This window comes from Cetorhinus maximus, chromosome 25, assembly GCF_964194155.1.
Source record: "Cetorhinus maximus chromosome 25, sCetMax3.hap1.1, whole genome shotgun sequence".
Lineage (NCBI taxonomy): Eukaryota > Metazoa > Chordata > Chondrichthyes > Lamniformes > Cetorhinidae > Cetorhinus > Cetorhinus maximus.
The window spans coordinates 31,444,523-31,466,920 of NC_135903.1; the positions used below are offsets into that span (position 1 = coordinate 31,444,523).

At 44.4% G+C, this 22,398-nt stretch overlaps 1 protein-coding gene across 1 annotated transcript in view; it reads right to left on the reverse strand.

The window, feature by feature from the left end:
- rnd2 (Rho family GTPase 2) overlaps positions 1–22,398 on the reverse strand; it is a 77,933-nt gene that overhangs the window by 10,359 nt on the left and 45,176 nt on the right. The window contains exons 3-4 of the mRNA XM_078529724.1: positions 16,205–16,314; positions 2,971–3,105 (exon numbers count right to left, since the gene is read on the reverse strand). Coding sequence (XP_078385850.1) covers positions 2,971–3,105; positions 16,205–16,314 — 245 coding nt within the window. The remainder of the gene's footprint in view (positions 1–2,970; positions 3,106–16,204; positions 16,315–22,398) is intronic.

A 22,398-nucleotide genomic window follows, 5' to 3' on the forward strand; every position in this document is an offset into this window, starting at 1 on the left:
CGCATAAGGAGCATTGAGGATCCCATTTAACTTTCATATATGAGTGAAATTCCATGCTCTTGGGTGGGGGCAAAAAAGGCCTTTGTGAGGGTGAACACCCAATTAAAGGCTCTAAACAGGACCATTGCCTTTTCCAGTTGATTAAGCTTTTTCATGACTGTGTTTTAACAGGGCAAATGAAAAGAATGAATGTTTATACACGGGAATTACTCAGTTTGTCAATAGATCACCTTGAAGTTTTTATTTATTCTACAACTCTTACATAAATTCAAATTATTGCTTGAACCCTTTAAAAGGAAGTTCATGGCTGTTATGGGGGCAGCTATTCCAGTTCATACTAACGCGAAAAAGACGAAACATACTTTAATCCAAGCAATGGGTTTGTGAAAGGCCGCCTGGTGCATAAATAAGGCCAAGCTTTTGTGCAAAGAGATTTGTGCAGAGTGTAACAATATTAGTATAATTAGGGACAAACAGCCACCTGCAGACTATCATGTCCTGTTGCAGCTGCTAGAGTTAAGAAGCTGGAATATAAAATAGCTGCATACTTTGTTAATTGCAAGATGCAATAGAATCAGTTCTTCAGTCACAGTTTGGAGGTTGCTTGTTTTTTTTGAAGCTTTACAGAGATGCTAAGCAGAAAAAAAACCCATTACCAAATGAATTGTGAATAGAGATGTCACCGCACAATGTTTGGGACTTCAAAAATAACAGTTATTGATATGGAGTATATAGATGTTACTTTCCAGCTACCAGCTGTTGTTTAACATTCTGTAAGCCAGCAGTCATCAAATCAGAACTGTTAATCTTCCACTAAGAGTGCCAATATCCAAAAATCACAAAAAAAAAATCGAACTCCAGGACCTATACAATAGAGTGGAGTAGGGATAATTGGCTGGCTTTTTCAAATAGGAGGCATAAGCACAATGGGCTGAATGGCCTCTTTCTATGCTGTAAGATTCTATGTTTTTTTAAATAAAACTTGCAAAAGTGATTACAAGAACATAACCTTAACAACAAGATTAGATTAAGTCCCAGAGGCATTTTAAACAAAATTCTGATGTGAAGGAGGCCAAAAGAAGGTATGAATTTAGCTAAAGGTGGGGAATGTACCTCATTGCCTTGAGTAATTCATTCTACAAAATTGCTTGCTGGAGCTGGGGTGGGTGGTGGGCATGGCTGAGAGGTTTTGTCCTCCAGCATGCAGTTTTACCAGCATGGGGCTAGATTCACAGAGATTGTGAAGACAGTGATGGCATTGTGGTTACTCAGATTATTGAATGCAGGGGACATAGCCAGAATACGTTTAGCAGCGCATGCTTCCAGCAGCATTTCAGCTGCAGAAACGCACACACCGTTCCAACCAAAAAGTGGCTTCCATGTCCAGAGAACTATAAGTACATTGTAAAAAAAAAAAAAAATTTTTTTACAAGCACCAACTGTGAAATGTCACCACGTTATGGATGAACCCTCAGAGCACTCAAGGTCCTTCACAGCTTTCAAAAGAGGCAGGCATTTTCTGTCATCCCAGCAGCTGCAACGGGTGATTTATAACACGTTTCAAATGGTGGTGAAGTGTACAGAACCAACAAGGGCTTCACTGGGCTCAAGCGGATGGTCAGCATTCCCATCCACTGGTACAAATCACCAATTACTCAGAGGTACATCTCATTAAAACAGGTTCCTACATTTCTAGCACCTTGCCCTTGCATATCCTCCATGTGCTGTTTTCTGCTTTCTCTCTAGTTATCTTATTTAATCACAGAATGGTTCCAGCATGGAAGGAGGCCATTTAGCCTGTTGTGTAAGTGTTGGCCCTCTGCAAGAGCAACTCACCTAGTCCCACACATCTGCCTTTCCTCCACAGCCCTGCAGTTCTTTTCAGATAATTAACCAAATTCTCTTTTGAAGGCCTCAATTTTTGCCCCCACCACGAGCAGGGCATCCCAGATCCTATCCACTCGCTGCATAAAACCATTTCTCCTCATGCTGCTGTTGCTTCTTTTGCCAATCACCCTGCATTAATGTCCCTTGTTTCTCGATCCTCCTCCCAACAGGAACAGTTCCTCCCTATCTACTCTGTCCAGAGCCCACATGATTTTGAGCACCTCCACGGTCAGAATCTTCTGTTTGGCGAGCGGGGGCGGGGTCATGCACCGCGCGTTGTTCCGATCTTCCGTTCGGCCGGCGCACACCAGAGTCGGCTGCGCACCCGCCGAACTGTCAAAGACCTGCTAAGGTCCATCGATAAAACAATTAACCCGATTGAGAAAGCTGCCCGTCCAACCTTAAGGTTGGCGGGGGGCAGGTGAAGAGCCCAGGCGGCCTTCACATTTTTCATGAAACCTCATCCACGGGCGGGATGAGGTTTCATGAAGGTTTTATTAATCAAATAAAATTTTTAATGAAAATTCGTAAACATGTCCCACACTGTCACATGAGGGGACATCTCTGAATAATTTTATTTTTTCCAACTTTAAAAGTGAAGTTAATCTCCCTGAGGCAGCTCTGTGCAAAACAGCGCATGCCCCGACTCTCCCTCCTGCCCCCACCCGCACATGTAGTGCTGAGCGCTTCCGGGCGCGCATCACACTGGGCGGGCCTTAATTGGCCCGCCCGCGTAAAATGGCGGCGCGCAGCCGATCGCAGGCAGCGTTCAGCTCCGCGCCCACACTCCTGACCGGCCCGCCCGATGGGGAGAAAATTCTCCCCTATGAAATCTTCTAATCTTCTTTTCTCCAAGGAGAACAGCCCCAGCTTCTCCAACGTACCCATGAGGCTGAAGTTCCTCTTTCTGGGAACCATTCTCATGAATCCTTTCTACATTCTCTCTTGCCTTCCCACAGTGCGGGGCGCTGCTTTTCCTGATTGAAACTCACATTAACTTCAGGGAGACAAATGTTGCTAATGTTCCTCGAAGTTCAGTCACTTCATGTATGGGAAGAAGAAGAGGAATAACTGCTCCGGTACCTGTTCATGTGTAACTGGAATAAGCCTCTGCTTTGAAAGTTCCCTCAGCACATTCAGATCTGTCCTCATGTCGATCTTACAGCCAACCACCAGCACTTTAGCGTTGGGACAGAACTCTTGGGTCTCACTTTGCCACTGGAAAAGAAAAAGCCACAAAAAAAAGGTTAACAACAAACTATTTGGTACTGTGATGTAGTAAGCTAATCTCAATTCATCCACAAGCAAAACCTTTACAATGCTCCAGATTGTTAATTGGTGATTTTTTTTGAAATGTCTGATCTTCAGAGGGTCATCTGTGCACCTGCAAGGTAGATGGAGTTTACTCTGTTGTGGGAATATTCGGCAATGTATCTTTCAAGCTTTGAAAACATTCGTGTGGGAGCCACATGTTTATGGTCAGTTCCTAAAGGTCAGTCCCAGTCCAGCCAAGACCTCCCAACCATACCGGAAGACAAGGGTCAGGGTCACTGCGGAGACTGGAAAAATGATCAGCTCGTTACAAAAATCGGCCTGCAAACAATGCTGGATCAACTTATCTGACAGGAGGCATTCCTTTCTGGAGAGAAGAACATCAAGCAGTGAGATTGTAGAACATGCTGCCACAAGGAGTAGTCGAAGTGAATGGCAGAGGTGCATTTAAGTGACAGCTTGATCAGCACCCAAGGGGGGAAAGGAATAGAAGGATAATGTTGATAGGGTGAGATGAAGAGAGTTGGGAAGAGGTTCCTGTGCAGAATAAACACCGGCATGGATGATGCTAATTGGAGGTATAGGTTTTGCAGTTTAATCAGCAACTTTGATTGCCGATTGTATTTGTATGTATTCTCAAGATGAGCGTGAATTCAGCTGAAGCGATTACACTGTCTAGTCCAATTAAGACCTATTCCATTTCTATATTCTTAAAGTGGACTTGTACACAATTCCACTGGTCAGGCCTTCCTGCACGAAACACACCAGGCTCATTAACCCTCTTCATGTCAAAACTTTGAAAATAATATCGGAACCCACAGGAAGCCAGTGGGATCTATGAGGGTAGGTCACATATTACCTGTCTACTTCCGGCCCCCTCCTCATCTCAGGCACCATCCCTCCCCCTGCCCCACCCTAACCCCAACCAGATGCCAACAAGCGAGCAAGGTTAAAATCAGCCCTTTTAACTCTCGAGGGACTTTGGATCCTTCAAAATCTAAAAGATTTATAACCAATGTTCGCACAAACCAACAGTAATTTTGAAAGAAACAGTTCAACAATAGTTTAGTTCCAAACTGCGTAACATTTTGTGGAAAGGCTCTGCCATTACCCAACTGAAGTTAATAAGTGACAAAGTAATTGCCTCTGCATCAGATATCACACAATGCTATTTCGCATGAATTATTGCTTTTGTCTGACATCATAAAAGGTTCAAAATAAAGTGACTCCCCTCACCAGTTCTGAAGATGCATCTACATTCTTTTCTATAGCACTACTTTCTCATAACACTAATTTTATGATGTAAATTGCATTACATACCCGCCTAGGGGGCCCTGCATAATGAACCATGACCTGGATAATGACCCAAGCCCTCAATTATCCTGCCGTTGGTTCCCATAAGTGTTGACAGTTCAGGAAGCTGGAAAAGGATTAGAGTTACTGTGACCCCCTAGAAAGGGCCATTGGAGTCAGGAATTTGGCAAGATGGGTCACGGATCATTTATAGAGCGGTTGATTTGTGACTGGTGGGTGTCTGACCTCTCTTCTCCACACTCTTCATCATTTTCTTTTAGTCCCGAGTATCTTGGGGCTTCAAACAGCTACCCAGAGACGGTCACTTCATTGACCCATTGTGGGATTAGCAGTTCATTGGACATTGTGCGGGAAAACGCATCAAGGCATGTCATGGTAAGCGGTCATGTGTAATGACAAATGAAGAGACAGTTGAGGACAGCTGTGTCAGTAACTGTGAGCCCAGTTTACACAGCTCCAGTCACTTCCTGCTTACAGGAATATAGGTGATGACCTATGTTTGAATACCACTAGGCAGAGAGTGGAAGTCTAACTGATAATTGCAACTGAAGCACATACAGGACTGGCAAACAGTAATTGAAGCATTCAGCTTTTGACTCAAATTTATTGAGTTTGGTTCAAAGGGTTGTCTGTCAATCAAATGCCCTTGTCATGGTTGGGGAACAGTTCCCAGCCAGCTCACCAAGGAATGGAGCTGGTGGGGGGTGATGAGTGAGAAAGAAAGGGGAGGGGAGCAGGAAGAAAAGGGATCAGACTGATACCACCCAATATACCCAGGTCATATATCAACTCTTGCTGGGTGAATTATAAAGTGTTATTGCCATTGCCTAACCAAGGCCAGGTCTTCAGGCCAACCAGGGGCAGACTGCCAGCATGGGATGAACTTGGAATGACAGAGAAAAGACAACAATTTATATCAATTGCAGCAATCATTCTCCTTCAGCTCTGAGGGCAGCAGAGGTACCTATTCACAAATCATCCAAGCCATTCTGCAGTGGGTTGAGAGGCCTCTTTTCACATTCAAAACCTCAGACTCAGAACGACGTAGTCAATATTCAACCCTTTGAATTCAAAAGATGAAAGTTATCCCAATGTTTATTCACAGCACAATGGAGGCCCCCAAATGTGCTCGTTCCTGCGAGTACCGCTGGGCTGTAAACTGGGCCACTAACTTAACGTGGAATTCCCGGAATCCCACGTGATAAAAACAGAATCTGATTTATTCTGCCGCCATAAGTTATCAGCGCTGACTGCGACCACTGATTGTAAGCAAGTCACGTAAAGCTTGGAAACACTTGCCAGAGAAGGTGAGTGACAGGTCAGAATTTTGAAGCTCAAAAACGATCTCCGATTTCCCAGGCAACTAAATAATGCAAGGTTTTAACTTCCTGGCCCATTTTCTTTGCTGCTCACCTCTTCTGCAAACATAAGGGGCAGGATATTGAGGTCGGCGAGCGTAATATGACGCAGGATGACGTCAGGCGGAACTCCCGATGTCACCCCGCGGCATTTCCATTTTCAGGTCGGCGGGTGCGCAGCTGAATCAGCTGTGCGCCCACTGACCTGTCAACGGCCAATTGAGGCCATTTAAAAAGTAATTAGACTAGTTAATGGATCTGCCTGTCCAACCTTAAGGTTGGCTGGCAGGCTTCAGAAAAAGCATGAAACCTCATCCACGGGCAGGATGAGGTTTCATGTAGGTTTTTAAAAATTTAATAAAAATTTACAGCATCACATGAGGGGACCTTTCAGGGAAATTTCATCTCTCTACATGTACCATTTTTAAATTTGACACCGATTTCCCTGAGGCAGCACTTAGCCTCAGGGAGATGAGTGTGCTCTTTTGTACGCATGCGTGAAAGAGCGCACTCCCGGCTTAGGGAATCCTCCCCCCCACCCCCCTCTCCCCCCCACCCCCCTCTCCCCCCCCCCCTCCACCCCACCACCCGCACAGGGAGCGCATAGCGCTTCCTGGCGGACGTCATGCTGGGCAGGCCTTAATTGGCCCGCCCACGTAAAATGGCAGCGCATCCCCAATTGGGGGCACCGATCGGAGGTGCGCCCGCACGCGCCCGCTCCTGAACTTCCCCCCCAACGGGGGGAAAATTCTTCAAGGTCTTTGTTGTGGGTGGGAACAGTGCAGTTTAATGATACTGGCATTTGTAATTCACACAAGTGGCCATTATTTGTATATGTACCACAGTGAGTGTTATTGGGCTATTTGGCTGTAGGGTTCAGAGCCCAGTCTGATCTTGTGCTCATTGACATTCATGGACATCCAGCAGAGCTAGAGTTAAGAGCAGGAACGCTGGCCAATTTCCCTCTCCCTAAAGTTGGGGACTGATGTCAACTCGTGGTACCTTCATCTTGGTCTTGGCTGAGTTCAGTTAATTTAGTACAGAATGGGCATTTATAACTTAGCACCTTCCTCACCTTCATGCAGCAACCTGGCCAATCACTCAACAATCAGGGAACCGTTCACCCTTTTAATTCAGAAACCTCTGTGAAGGGTCAAGGCCCATTGTGCAAGACACCTTATAAGGTTCAAGCACTACAAAGAAGGCAGAGTAAATCTGGATAAAAACAAAAAGCTAAAAGCTACTGCGGATGCTGGAAATCCAAAACAAAATAAAAACAGAATTACCTGGAAAAACTCAGCAAGTCTGGCAGCATCGGCGGAGAAGAAATCAGTCAACGTTTCGAGCCCTCATGGCCCTTCAGCAGAACTGAAGCATAGTTTCAACAAGGGAGAAATATAAATTGGTTTAAGGTGGGTGGGGGGGAAGAGACACATTGAGGGTGTGGTGTGAGCAGATAATCAAAAGATGTCAGAGACAAAAGGGTCAAAGAGGTGTTGAAGGTGGTGGTCTTTGTCTGAGAAAAGTGCTAATTAAGAATGATATCCTGTCTTGCATTCTTAATTAGCACTTTTCTCAGACAAAGACCACCACCTTCAACACCTCTTTGACCCTTTTGTCTCTGACATCTTTTGATTATCTGCTCACACCACACCCTCAATGTGTCTCTTCCCCCCCACCCACCTTAAACCAATTTATATTTCTCCCTTGTTGAAACTATGCTTCAGTTCTGCTGAAGGGCCATGAGGGCTCGAAACGTTGACTGATTTCTTCTCCGCCGATGCTGCCAGACTTGCTGAGTTTTTCCAGGTAATTCTGTTTTTATTTTGAGTAAATCTGGAAGCTATTTTTAGGTAACTTACAGATTTAGTTTAAAAGTCTGAAATTGTAGGGGAAATAAAGATGGAGAAAGTTAAGGAATTCCACAGTGCTGAGGGCTGAGAACAGGAGAAGTTGGAACAGGACACAGTGCAATATCCTGATTACAATAAAGTGAGGGTGTAGGGGAGAGAAACAGCCTCCAGTGTTAGCACATTTAGGAAGGTTAATAGGATTGATCATAACTACATTGCTAAACTAGATTAAATACTCCTGTGTTAACTATCGAATGCTGTCGATGTTAGCTGTTGTCAGATAGGACAATGCCCATTTTGCTTCCAGAAGATTGAACTAAGATGAGAAAACCGATGTTGGAGAACAGATCTAGCCATTGTCCGTTTCTGGTGTGCTTTATCACAGAGGAAAGCTGAGCAGCAGCCTCATTACAGAAAAACAGAGCTCGTGATAAACCCAGAAAGTAACACCAGCTGTTAAAAGAGATTAACACAGAGGGACAGATTATTGACAATTACCGACAGAGGCTGGAGGAAGTAAATGCACACCATCCCTTTCTCCACAGGGACTCTCTGCTCATTTTTCACATGTTCCCCATGCCCAGGCCCATCATGTCTAAGCTTCTAATCTACCCAGGTCTCAGGAGACTTCAACAAACCAACTCAGGCACGCCGGAAAAAAAAACACTGGCCTCAGACTAGATCGAACGAGCTGCTGATGGGAACTATCCTTCACTCACGGTTGTCAAAGCAACCGTTTGAGTTTATGATTATGTATTGCGTTTAGTGATTCTTATTGGGGATATTAAGGCTTGGTAAGAGATACAGGAGATTTAAAATGAAGAATGTCACTTGAAGTGGGGGGGGGTGCCAGTTAGCTGAGTTAGCTAAACGGTTAGCAGGTGGTTCACAATAACACCAACAGCATGGGGCTCAATCCCTTTTCCAGCTAAGGTCAGCTTGAAGCCTGCCTCCTCACCATGGCCTAAAGCAAAATCATGGCACAGTTCAGCAACCCTCAAATAACTGAGGATGCTACCTGGAGGAGAAGATTACATGAAGTAATCTATTATGCTTCTAGTGTTATGCATTGGAAGCTCAGTCGTACAAATTAAAAGCGGTGTAAAGGATAATTGACGGTGATTTGTGGGATATAATTATGGCGATGAGCTGAAGCCACTGAATAGGCGACAATGAAGCAGTCTAGACAACTTTACAATTTCAAATTTGAAAACAAAGTACCTCAAAGGTCTGCATGGCATGTTCCTTTTATGACAGTTGAGCCATGCATTTCTTTTAATGAGGAAAAACACTTAATTTTAAAGGGTTGGGGATGAATGAGTGAATCAAATTCTGACCTCAATTTGTCACTGTTGAGACCGAAGGCTTGTCATCATGGAGCCCATCCCACCTGAATTGCAATGGCTTTTTAGGTTCTCAGGCCCATAACAGACTGAGTGCGGGGCAATACAGCAAGGAACCATCGAGAGCACATGGAGTCTGCGCATTAAATCTATACAAGGTGCATTAAGGCCCTATTTTCAAAGCAAGCATGGCCTGTCCCTCAAGTGTGAGTTACAGTGTGCCTATCGCAAACTGCTGCTGCAAGAGAGGGTTGGAGCAGAATTCTTTATATCCCCAGTGTGCCATGACCTTCTTCCATAAGGAGCACTCAGCTTCCCCGCAGCTGGACCATAGAGCTTCACAGGCCAATTTAGCTCAGATACATCTCCCCCTACCCCTATAGATCTCTTTTATTCCCTGTAGACAGCCATCAATTTGCTGCTGGTGCAGGAAACAGCCTCACCCCAACAACAACTTACATTTATATACCACCTTTAATGTAATAAAATCCCCCAAAGCACATCACAGGAGCATTATCAAACAAAATTTGCCACCAAGCCACACAAGGCATTATAACAGATGACCAAAAGGTTGTTCAAAGTGGTGGGTATTAAGGAATGTTAAGAAGGAGAGAGAAAAGTTAAGAGGCGGAGAGGTTTAGGGAGGGAATTCCAGAGTTGCGGGCCCTAGGCCACTGGAAGAATGGCCGCAAATGGTGGAGCAATGAAAATTGGGATGGCTCATGAGGTGAGAATTTGAGGAATGTAGAAATACCTGATGGTTGTAGAGCTGGAGGAGGTTTCAGAGATAGGGAGGGGCGAGACCATTGTGGGATATGAAAACAAGGATGAGAATTTTAAAACTGAGGCACCGCCAATGAAGGTCAGCAGGGGTGATGGGTGAGTGGGACTTGATGCGAGTTAGGATGCTCAATCCTGGGACAGTCCAATCCTAGCCTTGCCTGATGAGAACACAGGCACGTTTGTAATGGGGTTCATGGATAAACAGCAAGAGCAGGAATCCTGGCTGTTCTCCACCTTCCCGAACCCAGATATGTGATAAAAACCAGGAGCAGTGGTGTGATATGGTAATATCTTCATTGGTGAGCCTAACTAGATTGTTGTGGTCAGTTCAAAGGCCAGAGTTGATGTGTGCACAGTATTGGTGCCACTGGACCGAATATATTCTTTTTATGACATTTGCAGTAAATTTTCAATTGAAATAAATGAAATAGCTGTGTTATTTTGCCGCCAGAGGGAAGAACAGCGAAAACAGCTTTATTAACTTTATATTTGTACTAGTTATGCAAATAATACTATGCATCGGTGCAGTGCCGAAATGTTTAAGATCAAAATTTAACAGATTTACTGCAGCAAGAAACAATGGTGTTCATCTTTAGTATTCTAGTGGTATAATCACAATGATACAAGTGGGAGCTGCCAACACTTCTTTTCTCATCCATTTCAATAGAAGCTGAAGCCCTTTCAGATCAAGGCTATCCTGACCATTATAGCAGCTGGCATTTACAATGGAGATTCTTACAGAACAGTGGTACTGTTTTTAAGTGGGAGCTGGGAGGCAGTGGGTTGGTTTATTTGCTGGATAGACTACAAATTTCTTTTGGTTTTCCACATGTAGGCCCACCCTCACCCCCTGCAGAGAAAGTACGAGACTTCAAAACTTGTCAGTAATATAACTCAGCATTAGTGAAAACTGGCAGCGACAGGAATTGCCTTAACACTGGGCCAGATTTACAATTGCCAGCGGGATTGGGAACGCACCACAATTTTCAAATGGGGGGTGGTGGGGGGTGGAACAGGAAACCCTCTCACCCCCAATGAGCCACCCATTATGATCCCTGAGGAGTTCCTTAATGGGCTGGGGAGGATGAGAGGGCAATGCTCAATGCAGAATTCGGCACACCCAAACGGCCTGGGACATGTACATTTGTGCACAGCTGTTGGGAACAATGTGGGGAGAACTGAAAGTTTGTTTTTAAACAATTAAAAGTCTCAGGACATGGGGGGATATTGTGCCACACCGTGTGCATTGCCCTTATTTTGGCCAAACGGCCACTCTCATTTGCATTAACGCTGCTAGCCCTCTGAGGAGCTGCCTGCTCCAATCAACAAGGCAGCGGCAGACCCCATCATGGCTGCCAGTTGCATTTGCTGCTGGTGCTCATGAGGCAGCTCCTGCCCCCTGGAGATACTCAGTACCACTAACTGGGTGCTGAGCTGGCCTCCTGCCCGATTAGAGCATTACCATTTCATAATAGCGTGGTGTGGCGGTACATCGTCAGGACCCAGAAATTACCCAGGGTATCATTTTCCCAACCCTGCTTTGAAAATCCAACCCATCATGTCACTAGCATGTTCTTTATTCAAAGATGGGAATTGGCCCATCAGCCAATTTGCACAGCTCACATAAAGGTACAGGGATATACAATCTGCAAATGTTCTTTTAAAAATAAAGCTGACTTAGAGAGTCTTATGGTATGGGCACATTTTGTATTCGGCTGTTACATGTGACTGAACAGCACTATTTTTTTAAACAAGTTGTTTTCAAGGGAGTCATGTCCGAAGTTTAGGGATTCTTTGGAGAAGCTTTCATTCTCGCCCACTCAGTGCAAACCCGACTGTCCAAAGAAGTTAGGGTGAAATTGGGAAAGGAAGCAAAACTTCCTGGTCGGTTATCTGAACTGATTTGACATCTAGTGGTTCTGAAGCCTTTGTTTGGAACTAAACCTATTAACTGCAACAAGCTGCAATCTTACAGTTCTTAAAAAGCCCGATTAGAGAGTTGGTTTTAAAATATGATTTTTACACGCATTTTGACAATCCATTTTTCAGAATATCTGCATGTGCTCCCTCTGTCAGCGTCCGTTACCGAATCTTTACCTCAGATTTGTGCGAGTATTAAGTGCATCAAATGCTAACATGACACATGATTTTACAGTGTTGTCAAAATCTAATAATGCTTTACCAAAGGGGAAAAATAATCTTCAGCGGAAGAAGTGGATCTCATGAAAGAAGCAGAAAGTTGCATTATAATGGGAAGATCTCAGGAGTGTACTCAGATGCTCATACAAGTTGGCTTTGTCAGGGGAGTCTAGCACGGCTCAAACGATTAATCCTGTGATGCCTGTCAGGAGGGTGTTATAGACACTTAGGTTTGAAACAATGTGGCATTGATCTGAACACTCTTTGTCCGCTGTTCGGTTCTCTCAGCTTCACCAGTTTCTTTGTAAAGCCCAGTGCAGCAGGAATGATTGGGTAAGAAGGATTTTCTACATACTTAGTAGTTGGCAGGACTTACTGGGTCAATAGGCCAGAGATTTTGCTGCCTGCATCACTGAAAAGCACAGAGTTTGGTTCGATTTGGCTTCCAGCATTCGCCATTTAAGGCAAGGTATTTCTTCGTTTAGTCGACGCTTTTGAAAATGTTCTAAAATATAAAACTGCAACGAATTAAGACCTGTAAGGGTTTTTTTTTTTCACAAGGGGACACGGTATTTGGTTCAAGTGAGGCAACTGCAATATTTTCCCTATTTTAAAAACAATTCTTTGTTCTTTTGTCCCTTCCTTACCGCACACCATTCCCTCAAAGGTCAAACGTCCTGCTCCCAGACAGCCCAGTTCTACAATGTGGTCAAAGTAGCGTGACTTTTTCTGACCATTAGGTACTGCCCCCTTCTCCCTGGGGATGCGGCTGCACCCAGCACCACACCTTGTTCAGCCTGGTTGAGATCGGAAGCTTGTAGTGCAGGAAATCTAGAAGGGAAACACGGTCCTCATCTGTCCAGGACGCGCGTCTTGGGACACAGGCGCGCTAGGTGAGATTTTAACTCACTCAAAACCCACCTGCTTGCAGAGAGTTAAAATCAAACACACTGTGCCAAGACATCAGCAAGCTCTAAGCATTTGCCTAGTACCTGTATTCCACAGCCAGTCGGAGGTGTGCTCCCTCACACACAGTGGCTACCCATTCCCAGAGTCATGGAATCTCAGAATTTAAGTGAGAAAGGTTTAAATATTGGATTTCAAAGGCCGTGACCTTTCTGTAACATCTGGGAAGCAGCAGACACGAGCTGTTGACAATTTTTTGCATGACTTCAGCACCATTTGGACTCTCTGAAGGAAGGAAAGTCTTGTATTTATTTAATATAAAATATAATAAATTTAAAATATAGGTAGATATTTTTATTAACAAATAATATTGGTTACTATACAACCAATTAAGTGCTTTCGAAGTGTAGTCACAATTGCAATGTAAGAAACATGGCAACCAATTTGCACACAACATGGTCCACAAACAGAAGTGAGATAGGGATCAGGTCATGCGGGCAGGATTTTACACTCCCCCATTGGTGGTTTGAACGCAGGGTGGGGGGTGCATGTAAAATCCAGCGGGTGGCCTTCCCATCTGCTACCCACTAGCCCCCAACTTGTCTGAAATTTTACGGGGGGGGAGGGGCATTGGTAGCCCAGCCACCTTTGGGCCTATTGACGTCCCTAAGTAGCCAACTTATGGCCACTTAAGGCCTTCATCCCGCCACCAGCAGTATTTTAGCGGCAGCAGGGGTAGGCCCACTCCATGCAGGAAGCCTGGCAGCTTTAGCTGAGCGGTCTAGTGCCAGATGGGGCAGGAAACGTGGCGAGGGGACCTCCTTTGTGGGCTCATTCAGCCCATTGAAGGCACCTACCCCCACCCCCCCACCTCCACTCACCACCCCGAGCTAATCCCTCCACTAATCCCAATAGCCTTTTGAACCCCACCTCCCCACACTCACCCTCTTCGCTGATTCCAAACTGGCAGGCCTCGGGGAGGATCCCGACCCCAGACTTACCTGGGTACCTTAGCATGGTGGGACTGCCTGTAGTCCCGGCAGTGGCCACTGCTCTTGGTGGCGCTGCTGGGACTACAGAGCTGCCATCGATTCAAATAACCAGCCGATCTCTAGGGTGGGACTTCCGAGCTAGGAGCGGAAGTCTTGTCTTAAAGCAATTATCTTTGTTCCCAGTGTGAAATTGCTGTGGGCCAGCTGTCGGGATCGTGGGCAGGCTCCCCTTCAACCTTTTAGCTGGGAAGGGTGGTGGCAGGAATCACATGCCCGGTAAAATCCTTTGGTGTCCTTTGACAGATAAATAAAGGGCAGGATAACTGGGTAAATACCCTGTTCTTCTAAATAGCGTCATGGGATCACTTGTGTCTTCTAAGAGGTCAGATGCACCTTGCTTTAACATCTGTTTTAAACAAATTCAGTAAAACTTAACCGCAGAACTATATCAGGTTACAGCACAATGTGACCCATCATATCTGTGCTGGCTCTTTGCTGGAGTAAATAGAAATCCATTCTACTGCCCTGCTCTCCCCCAATAGCCTTTCATCTTCAAAAGTAAAATACTGCAGAAGCTGGAAATCTGCAATAAAAACAGAAAATGCTGCAAATACTCAGCAGGTCGGGCAGCATCTGTGGAGAGAGAAACAGAGTTAACGTTTTAGGTTGGTGACCTTTCATCAGAACATTGTTACCTGTAACAATGTGAACTCTGTTTCTCTTCATAGATGCTGCCTGACCTGCTGAGTATTTCCAGCATCTTCTGTTTTTGTCCTCAGCTTCAAACGTCTTGAAAGGCCGCTCAAAAGCAATATATTAAAGTTTACTCTGTGGAAATGATTTGCTTACCGCATTTGCATATTTCGACGAAAGATGACACTTCCAACACTGCAGCACTCCCTCAGTGGTGCACTGAGGGGTCAACCTAGAACTTGTTGTTCAGCTCTCTGGAGCGGGAGTTATACCTACAACCCTCTGTAACAGAGGCAAGAGTAATAACCATTGAGCCAACCTCTTAGCACACTCTCTTTCTTATATCCTGAAATGACCTATTTGATGAGCGCAGGGTAGGTATACCGAGCAGTCTGCAGACACCCTCGACCAAAAACTGAAAGTACTAGAAACACACCAAGCAGTCCGCATCTGTAAAAAGCGAAGTTGACATTTCAGTTCTGACCTTTCGTCGGAACTCTAGCATTTTCTATTTTCCAGCACTTGCAGTTTTTACCCCCTATTACAACTGTGACTGACACATATGAATGCCAGGAAAGCCTGGACTCGAATCAGTAAGCATTGAAAAATGGTTGGAACATGAGACTATAAAAACATACCACTGAGAAGTTGTGGCTTCTAAGCTTGCTTTCTGAAGCTATTACATGACAGTATCGTAAGATCTAACCCTTTAATCACAAGAATGCATCCCTTTCTTGAGGTTATTCAAAAGTATGTTCTATTTTTAAGTATCCTCTCTTGTGAATTTACATTTCAGAAGGAGAAGAGAAAGGCACAGGACTTTATTTATGGTCCTTTCTAAAATTAAAATTTGAACCCTTGATTCAGATAGGAAAAATTAAACCATGGTCCCCAGGAGGGGATATGTGAAAGAATTACCTTGCATTATTTTGGACTTTATTCTGGGAGTATTTTTAAAATTTTCTTAAAGGTTTACCACACACAAAATCAGAAAAGAAAAGTGGCTTTTAATGTTAGAAATATTATAAAAAACAGATTCAGTGAAATATTACTGTGGAACTGTGTCACTTTACAGCACAATTTGGTCCATCATAGCTGTGCTGGCTCTTTGCTGGGGCAATTAAAGCTTGATTCTACTTTCTCCCAGTTGCCTTAGATCTTCAAAAATAAAATACGGCAGATGCTGGAAATCTGCAATAAAAACAGAAAATGCTAGAAATACTCAGCAGGTCAGGCAGCAGCGGTGGAGAGAGAAACAGAGATAATGCTTCAGTGTGATGACCTTTCGTCAGAACATGGTTACTCGCTCAAGCATTAACTGCTCATTTCCCTTCACAGATGCTGCCTGACCTGCTGAGTATTTTCAGCATCTTCTGCTTTTAATAGCTCTGCATCTTCCTCAGCTTTGAGCTTCTTGAAAGGCCGCTTAGAGGCAATATATTAAAGTTCACTCTGTGGAAATTATTTGATTGCCATCTTTGCATGCGGTTCACTACTTTAACTGGCTTAAAAACAGCAGACAGAAATTTCACCCCATGTGCTAATCAATTTTGCTAAAATGAGCACACAAGTTAATTTCTGCCCTCCAGCTGTGCCTAATTCTTTTCCTTTAAAATAGACATACAACCCGACTTATCTTAAAACGATGAGACACAGACACCAACCTTCTTTAAAACACTGTCTAGAGTCTCCGGACGACTGATGTCAAAACAGATTAGCACAGCATCTGAGTCAGGGTAGGCCAGCGGGCGGACATTGTCATAATACGCTGATCCTGGAAGGGAAAGAAGGATGTCAAAATGTGATGTAAAAGGAGAGTTATTTTACACGCCTCGTGAGAGCTTCTGTCATGACCAAGCAGTATGCTGTTTCTTTAAAAAAAACACAATTAAACTAAACACAAATTTTGCACCAGGTCATAGAAACATAGAAACTAGGAGCAGGTCATTCGGCCCTTCGAGCCTGTTCCACCATTCAATATGATCGTGGCTGATCCCTTATCTCAACGCCGCACTCGCACGCTCTCCCCATACCCCTCGACGCCTTTAGAGTCCAGAAACCTATCTAATTCCTTCTTAAATATATTCAGTGACTTGGCCTCCACTGCCCTCTGTGGTAGAGAATTTCACAGGCTCACCACCCTCTGAGTGAAGATGTTTCTCCTCATCTCAGCCCTAAATGGTCTACTCCATAGCCTGAGACTGTGACCTCTTTTTCTAGAGATCAGCAAAACAGAATACCACTGAACATGTCTGTTGTTAGGAGGCTTGGGTTAGTAAACCCGTTTATACATTTCGGTGGGCTACAACCAACCAGCTAATAGATGATCCTGTTAACAGAGGGAAAGTGAGTTTGATTTTGATACAGAATTATAAAAAAAAAAACAAAATCCACATTGGGTGGTATTTTATGCTCCCTGTGGTGAGCCTAGAGGCAGGAGAGTGACAGCTCGGGACCCGCCACGACCCCAGTAAGTCTGTGGCAGGAAGGCTAGTGATTGGCCTTCCCGCCCCACCCGCCAATTGAGGCCCTTGAGTAGGTAATTAATGCCCAATTATAAGGGCCTCTTCCCACTGCCGCTGCCATTAACCCAGCAGCAGACAGGCAAGTCGCCATGCAGGGAGAACAACGAGCAAATCCACGCAGGTTGCTTGTGGTCTCTGGTGGGGGGGAAAGCAGGGTCTCTCATTCAAAGGCACTCAGTGCCTCATCGAGGGTCCCGGCATAAGGAAGGGGGGGCCTGCTGAGAAACGTCCTCCTGCCTTTGCCGCCAACCCCCATCCCTCATCCCCCACAACCCTCACTCCACATTCCCCTTCCTGCCATCACTCACCTGAGTCCAGGGGTCCAACGAAGAACCTGGACCTCCAGTGGGTGTCTTTCCAGCAGCAGCCACTGCCTCTCTGCTGGTGCTGCTGAGTAAAAGAGCTGTCAGCCTCTGATTGGCCAACAGCTCTCACTGGGCAGCACTTCCCGCCCCTGGGGTCCTTGATCCCATGGAAGGCCTGCCAGTTGCCTGATTGGCTCGTAATACCAGTGGGCTTTCCCAGGAGAAGGCAATTCGAGTCTCCCGCCCGCTCTCCAGCCAGTGGCCAAGACCCCTGCTGACTCCATAAAATTCCCCCATTATATGAGTTTTTTCTTTATCGAAGAAACATTGATCATTATCCTTTAACATAACAAACAGTGACTAGAGCCAAAGATCAAATATCCACCAAGACATTTTAAGAATTGTAGTTATGCAACAATAACATTTTTGGTAATTAGAACATCGGTATTTGCTGCTGCCTATAATTGTTGTTCAAATTAGCATTCAAAAATGTCAGAGGCGGTTAACAGTTTATCAAAGGCAATCTCCAGTCAAGAGAGTTGAAATTGGCAATGCTTTCTTACATTTTCACCCATATGTTACCAGGGATTGAAAACAAAATAAGGGAGGCATTTGCTGACTTTTCCACCAATTTGTACTCTATTGGGAAAACCAGCGTTTGCTGTAACAACTTGCACAATGATCCCATGGAGACTAACACCTTGGCAGCTGACTATGAAGCCTTGTTTTACCACTCAGTAATGAGCATATCATTTTGTGGCCTATAAATTTCATAATAATATGTCTCTAGTTAGCTCCAGATACTAAAAGTAACTGCAAGGCTACTAATTTCTGGTTGGGATTGTACCTGCTTGTACCACAGCAAACAAATAACAGAAATTACTTCAACAGCAAACTTCACTGCAGCAATCTGCCTCCATGACTGCCCTACGTACAAACACAAACTCATCCAGTCTACATGAACCAGTTTCAATAAAAGGCTAGTTCACTCTTTACAAAGGTGAGGTGCTGGATTCAAAACCATAATTAGGGTTTACATGAGGCAGTTCCTTCCAACTCTGTTGTGTCAAGGGTATGATAGCTTGGCCTTGGAGGAGATTAATTGAATTTTTTTTGGTACTCATGCTGATTCCTTTCAAAGCTTCTTTCCACCAGCATAGGGTTACAATAGATATTTTCATTTAAATGTATGATTTTTACATTCCACAACTCTATTAGAGCGTGGGAATGGAACTGATTGGCTTGCTGTATAGAGAGATTGAATAGGCTCAAAGGGTCGAATGGCCTTCTTCTGTGCCATAACTACTTTAGCTCTAGGACTATTGTTGCAGTTTTACACCTCCCTCCCCCTGGGGAGGGCATGGGTTGACAGGCAGTGGGGGTGGGGAGGGGTGGCATAAAACTGGGTGTTATGGCAGAAGTGTAATGCCCATCCACTGACTGCCCTGTGGATATTTTGACAACGGGCATCAGTGGCCAATTAATAGATTTTTCCCACAACGGTCCACGCCAAATGCCAAGGCTGGGGATGGCGGTGGGGGAAGGTGCTGGAGGTGATGCCTCCTCTTCAGGCACCTGTGCCTAGAGGCACCACACCAAAGTAGTCACCTGCCCCACGATTACCACCCCCCCCCCACCCCCCCCACCACCCAGTCCTGTCAACCCCGGTACCCACCCACCCCTCCCCACCCACCCAACACACCCTCCTTGCCTGGGCCTGCCAGCCTGGCCCCGGTGAGACCCCAGACGTACATCTGTTTGGGCTCCATTCTGTTGGCTCTGTTCAGGACTGCCTACAATCCCAGGAGTGGTACCGGTGGCACTGCTGGGTCAAGAAAGCTCTTGGCCATTTGATTGGCCAGCAGCTCTCAGAGGTGGGACCTCCTCTCCTGAAGTCCCACCTCAGGCCAATTAGCAACCATACGGACATTAAGTAGCTGTAGGGGGGAGCCAGCCAAGCTTAGTCCTAGATCTTTACGCTGGAGGCGTGGCCACCACACCCCCACATAAAATTCTACCCTATGACTCTAATTTATAATACTCATCAGCGTATAGTTTGGACTATCATTTTCTTCAGATGATAATGACAACCTTGTACAATCAATATTTCTGCCTTCATTTCAATTGCTTTCACCTTTACGAGTATTCACTCCCAGATCCTGACTGATGTAGATGATTACTGAACGTTTTCAAGTTCCAATCGAAACGCTGCATCAGTCCATGCATTTGACAGTTTGAGGACCCGTCACACTCCAAATGTCACACTTTGTGTAAAACAGTAAATCACAATGAACAACGGTTCGAAAATGTACAAACAGGCAAAAGGAAGCCAGACGCCTCCTGTCGTGTTTTTTTTCCGACCTTGGAGGAATCTGGTCACTTCTCCAGGAAGGAACCGAAATCCCCATTCCAACCTGCAGAAACTTCTAACTGTAATTACATCTTACTTGAGCTCAGGATCTGTTCAGATCACTTGTCCAATGGGGATAGAGGAGCAAAGGCGTTCACAAGGGATAAACCAGACTACCCGCCCAAATACCACAACCAAGCTGTAGAGCCAGACTATCTGTGAACAATACCACAGGGGCTCAGCTGGTATTCAGTTAATCCATTGCTTGTAAAATGAATGGATTATGTTTTCCTCTTAAATTGAATAACAGAAGGAAGCAACATGGAAAGCCTCTTTATAAGTTATGAGGTGCCAGGTCCAGTCACACGATTGAACCATGGAGGATTATTTTACATTCGAATGCAGGTGAAAAGGATAGGCATTACTCCCTGAATCACAACACAAAACAGCAAAAAGACGATAAGCCAGATAAGCCATGACAGCATTTTCTGCTCCGCCCTTGTCATACTAAGTTTATTTTTGTGGTTTCCAGCCCTCATCATATCTGAGTCCCCTCCTGTTCACACATTCATAAAAGGAGAATACTTCCATTCATAGTTTTTTTTAAACTAATAGCACCAAACTAGAAAAAAGACTTGCATTTATATAGCACCTTTCACGACCACTGCATGTCCCAAAGTGTTTTACAGCCAATGAAGTACTTCTTCTAAATGTACTCGCTGTTGGAAACCCTACAGTCATTTGTGCATAGTAAGCTCCCACAAACAGTAATGTGATAATGATTATCTGTTTTGTTCTGTGGAAGGGTCATGAGGACTCGAAACGTCAACTCTTTTCTTCTCCGCCGATGCTGCCAGACCTGCTGAGTTTTTCCAGGTAATTCTGTTTTTGATCTGTTTTTGTGATTTTGATTGAGGGACAAAATGGCGCTGTGGGATTTTTGATGTCTGATTGAAAGGGCAGGCAGGGCCTTGGTTTAATGTCTCATCCAAAAGATGGCACCTCCGACAGGGCAGCACTCCCTCAGTACTGCACTGGAAGGTCAGCCTAATTTTTTATGCTCAATTCCTAGAGTTGGACTTGAACCCACACCTTCTGACTCAGAAGGCAAAAGTGCTACAACAGAGCCACGGGTGACCCTTTAGATCATTAGGTAACGACTATGAGAGATTAATAGCATTGAGTGGAATTGGAGCCAATTAAACAAACAGACCAAGGAATAACAGATTTCAATGTAAATGTGAAGATTTGAAACATTGGAATAAAAAGTATATTAAAGAAAAAAAATTGCATTTATATAGTGCCTTTCATGATATCAGGGCATTTCAACGCTATCCATATCTAATGAAGTACTTTGGAAGTGTTCACCCCCTTGCAAAGAGGTACCACTGAGCTAAAGCTAACACGAAAATACATAAGGAAGTAGTTTTGGAAGCCAATATTATCAAGGCCGTCTTGCTGAATTCATAATTACATTCCCAACTCTTCTATCATCAATCGATCTGAAATAAATATCTCCTCATCTAACAATTGATACCAAAACTTGGATACGTAACAAACAATTACTTCAATTGTTTGTCATGAGCTTTAATCTTCCTACTACTTGTACCAAAGCTGCCAGTCAGGAAAGCGCAAGATTTTTACCATACGGTATCTTGCACAAAGGTGATAACTTTACTTGACACCATTAAAACTACTGGGATGCATTTCCACTCAGAAGTGAAGAACGAAACTGTGTTATTCGTTCAGGTTATTTCTGATGATCTCTGGGGAGTCAACAGCACAAAGGCCAGTTCCAAATAACCTGCCATTTACGCAGAATTATTGGATATTGGAAATCCTCTTCATGCCACAAATCTTATTCTGTTATTGTGAATTCAGCTTTGACACATATCTTGCTGTGTAAGCTAAACACATGGATCATCCTGGTACAGAAATATGTCCTATTTTATGACATTCAAGTGTGAAGCTAGTGTTGGACAACTAAATCGACAGCACTGAAGAGTACTGAGTCCCGTCTTTGACGTGTGCTGTCTATCTTTAGGCAACTTGAGAAATCAGTGAGATGACATGTCATCACTGCCTTGCACATCTGTTTGAGGCACCCACACAGCTGTATTATAAAGCCCAGGGGTCTATTATAAAGGCCAAAGGTCCAATGGATGGTGGGTTGCCCAATTGGGAAAATGGCTGAATGCTTCCAGCAAACGGAACAACTAGTTATTTAATTTAACGACTAGTTAAGGGTTAGAGAAGGTTTTTAATGTATAGATCGCTTGCCTGAACATATTTGGTAAATCAGATAGCAATATAAAACATTTACAAGGCAGTTAAGGCGGTATTGATTCATTAACTTTTATGTACTTTGGCGCAGGATAGATTTTCGTCTTTACCAACTGTGTGTTAAGCACTGCCTGGGTGGAGCATAAAAAAGGAAAATCTGGCAGTGCGAATCCAGCATCTTCTATAACGGATGCACAAACTTTCCCGTCAGACTTTCTAGACTCTCCCCAAGGTAGAGACAAAATTCTAGACTCTCCCCAAGGTAGAGACAAAATTCTTTCCCCTCAAATCCAAAATCAGCCCACTGGAAACAGCAGAGACTTCTTGGTACAGAATCCATAATCCTAAAAACACTGCACTCTTCTAACAAACAGTTGCTTGGTAGCACAGAACTT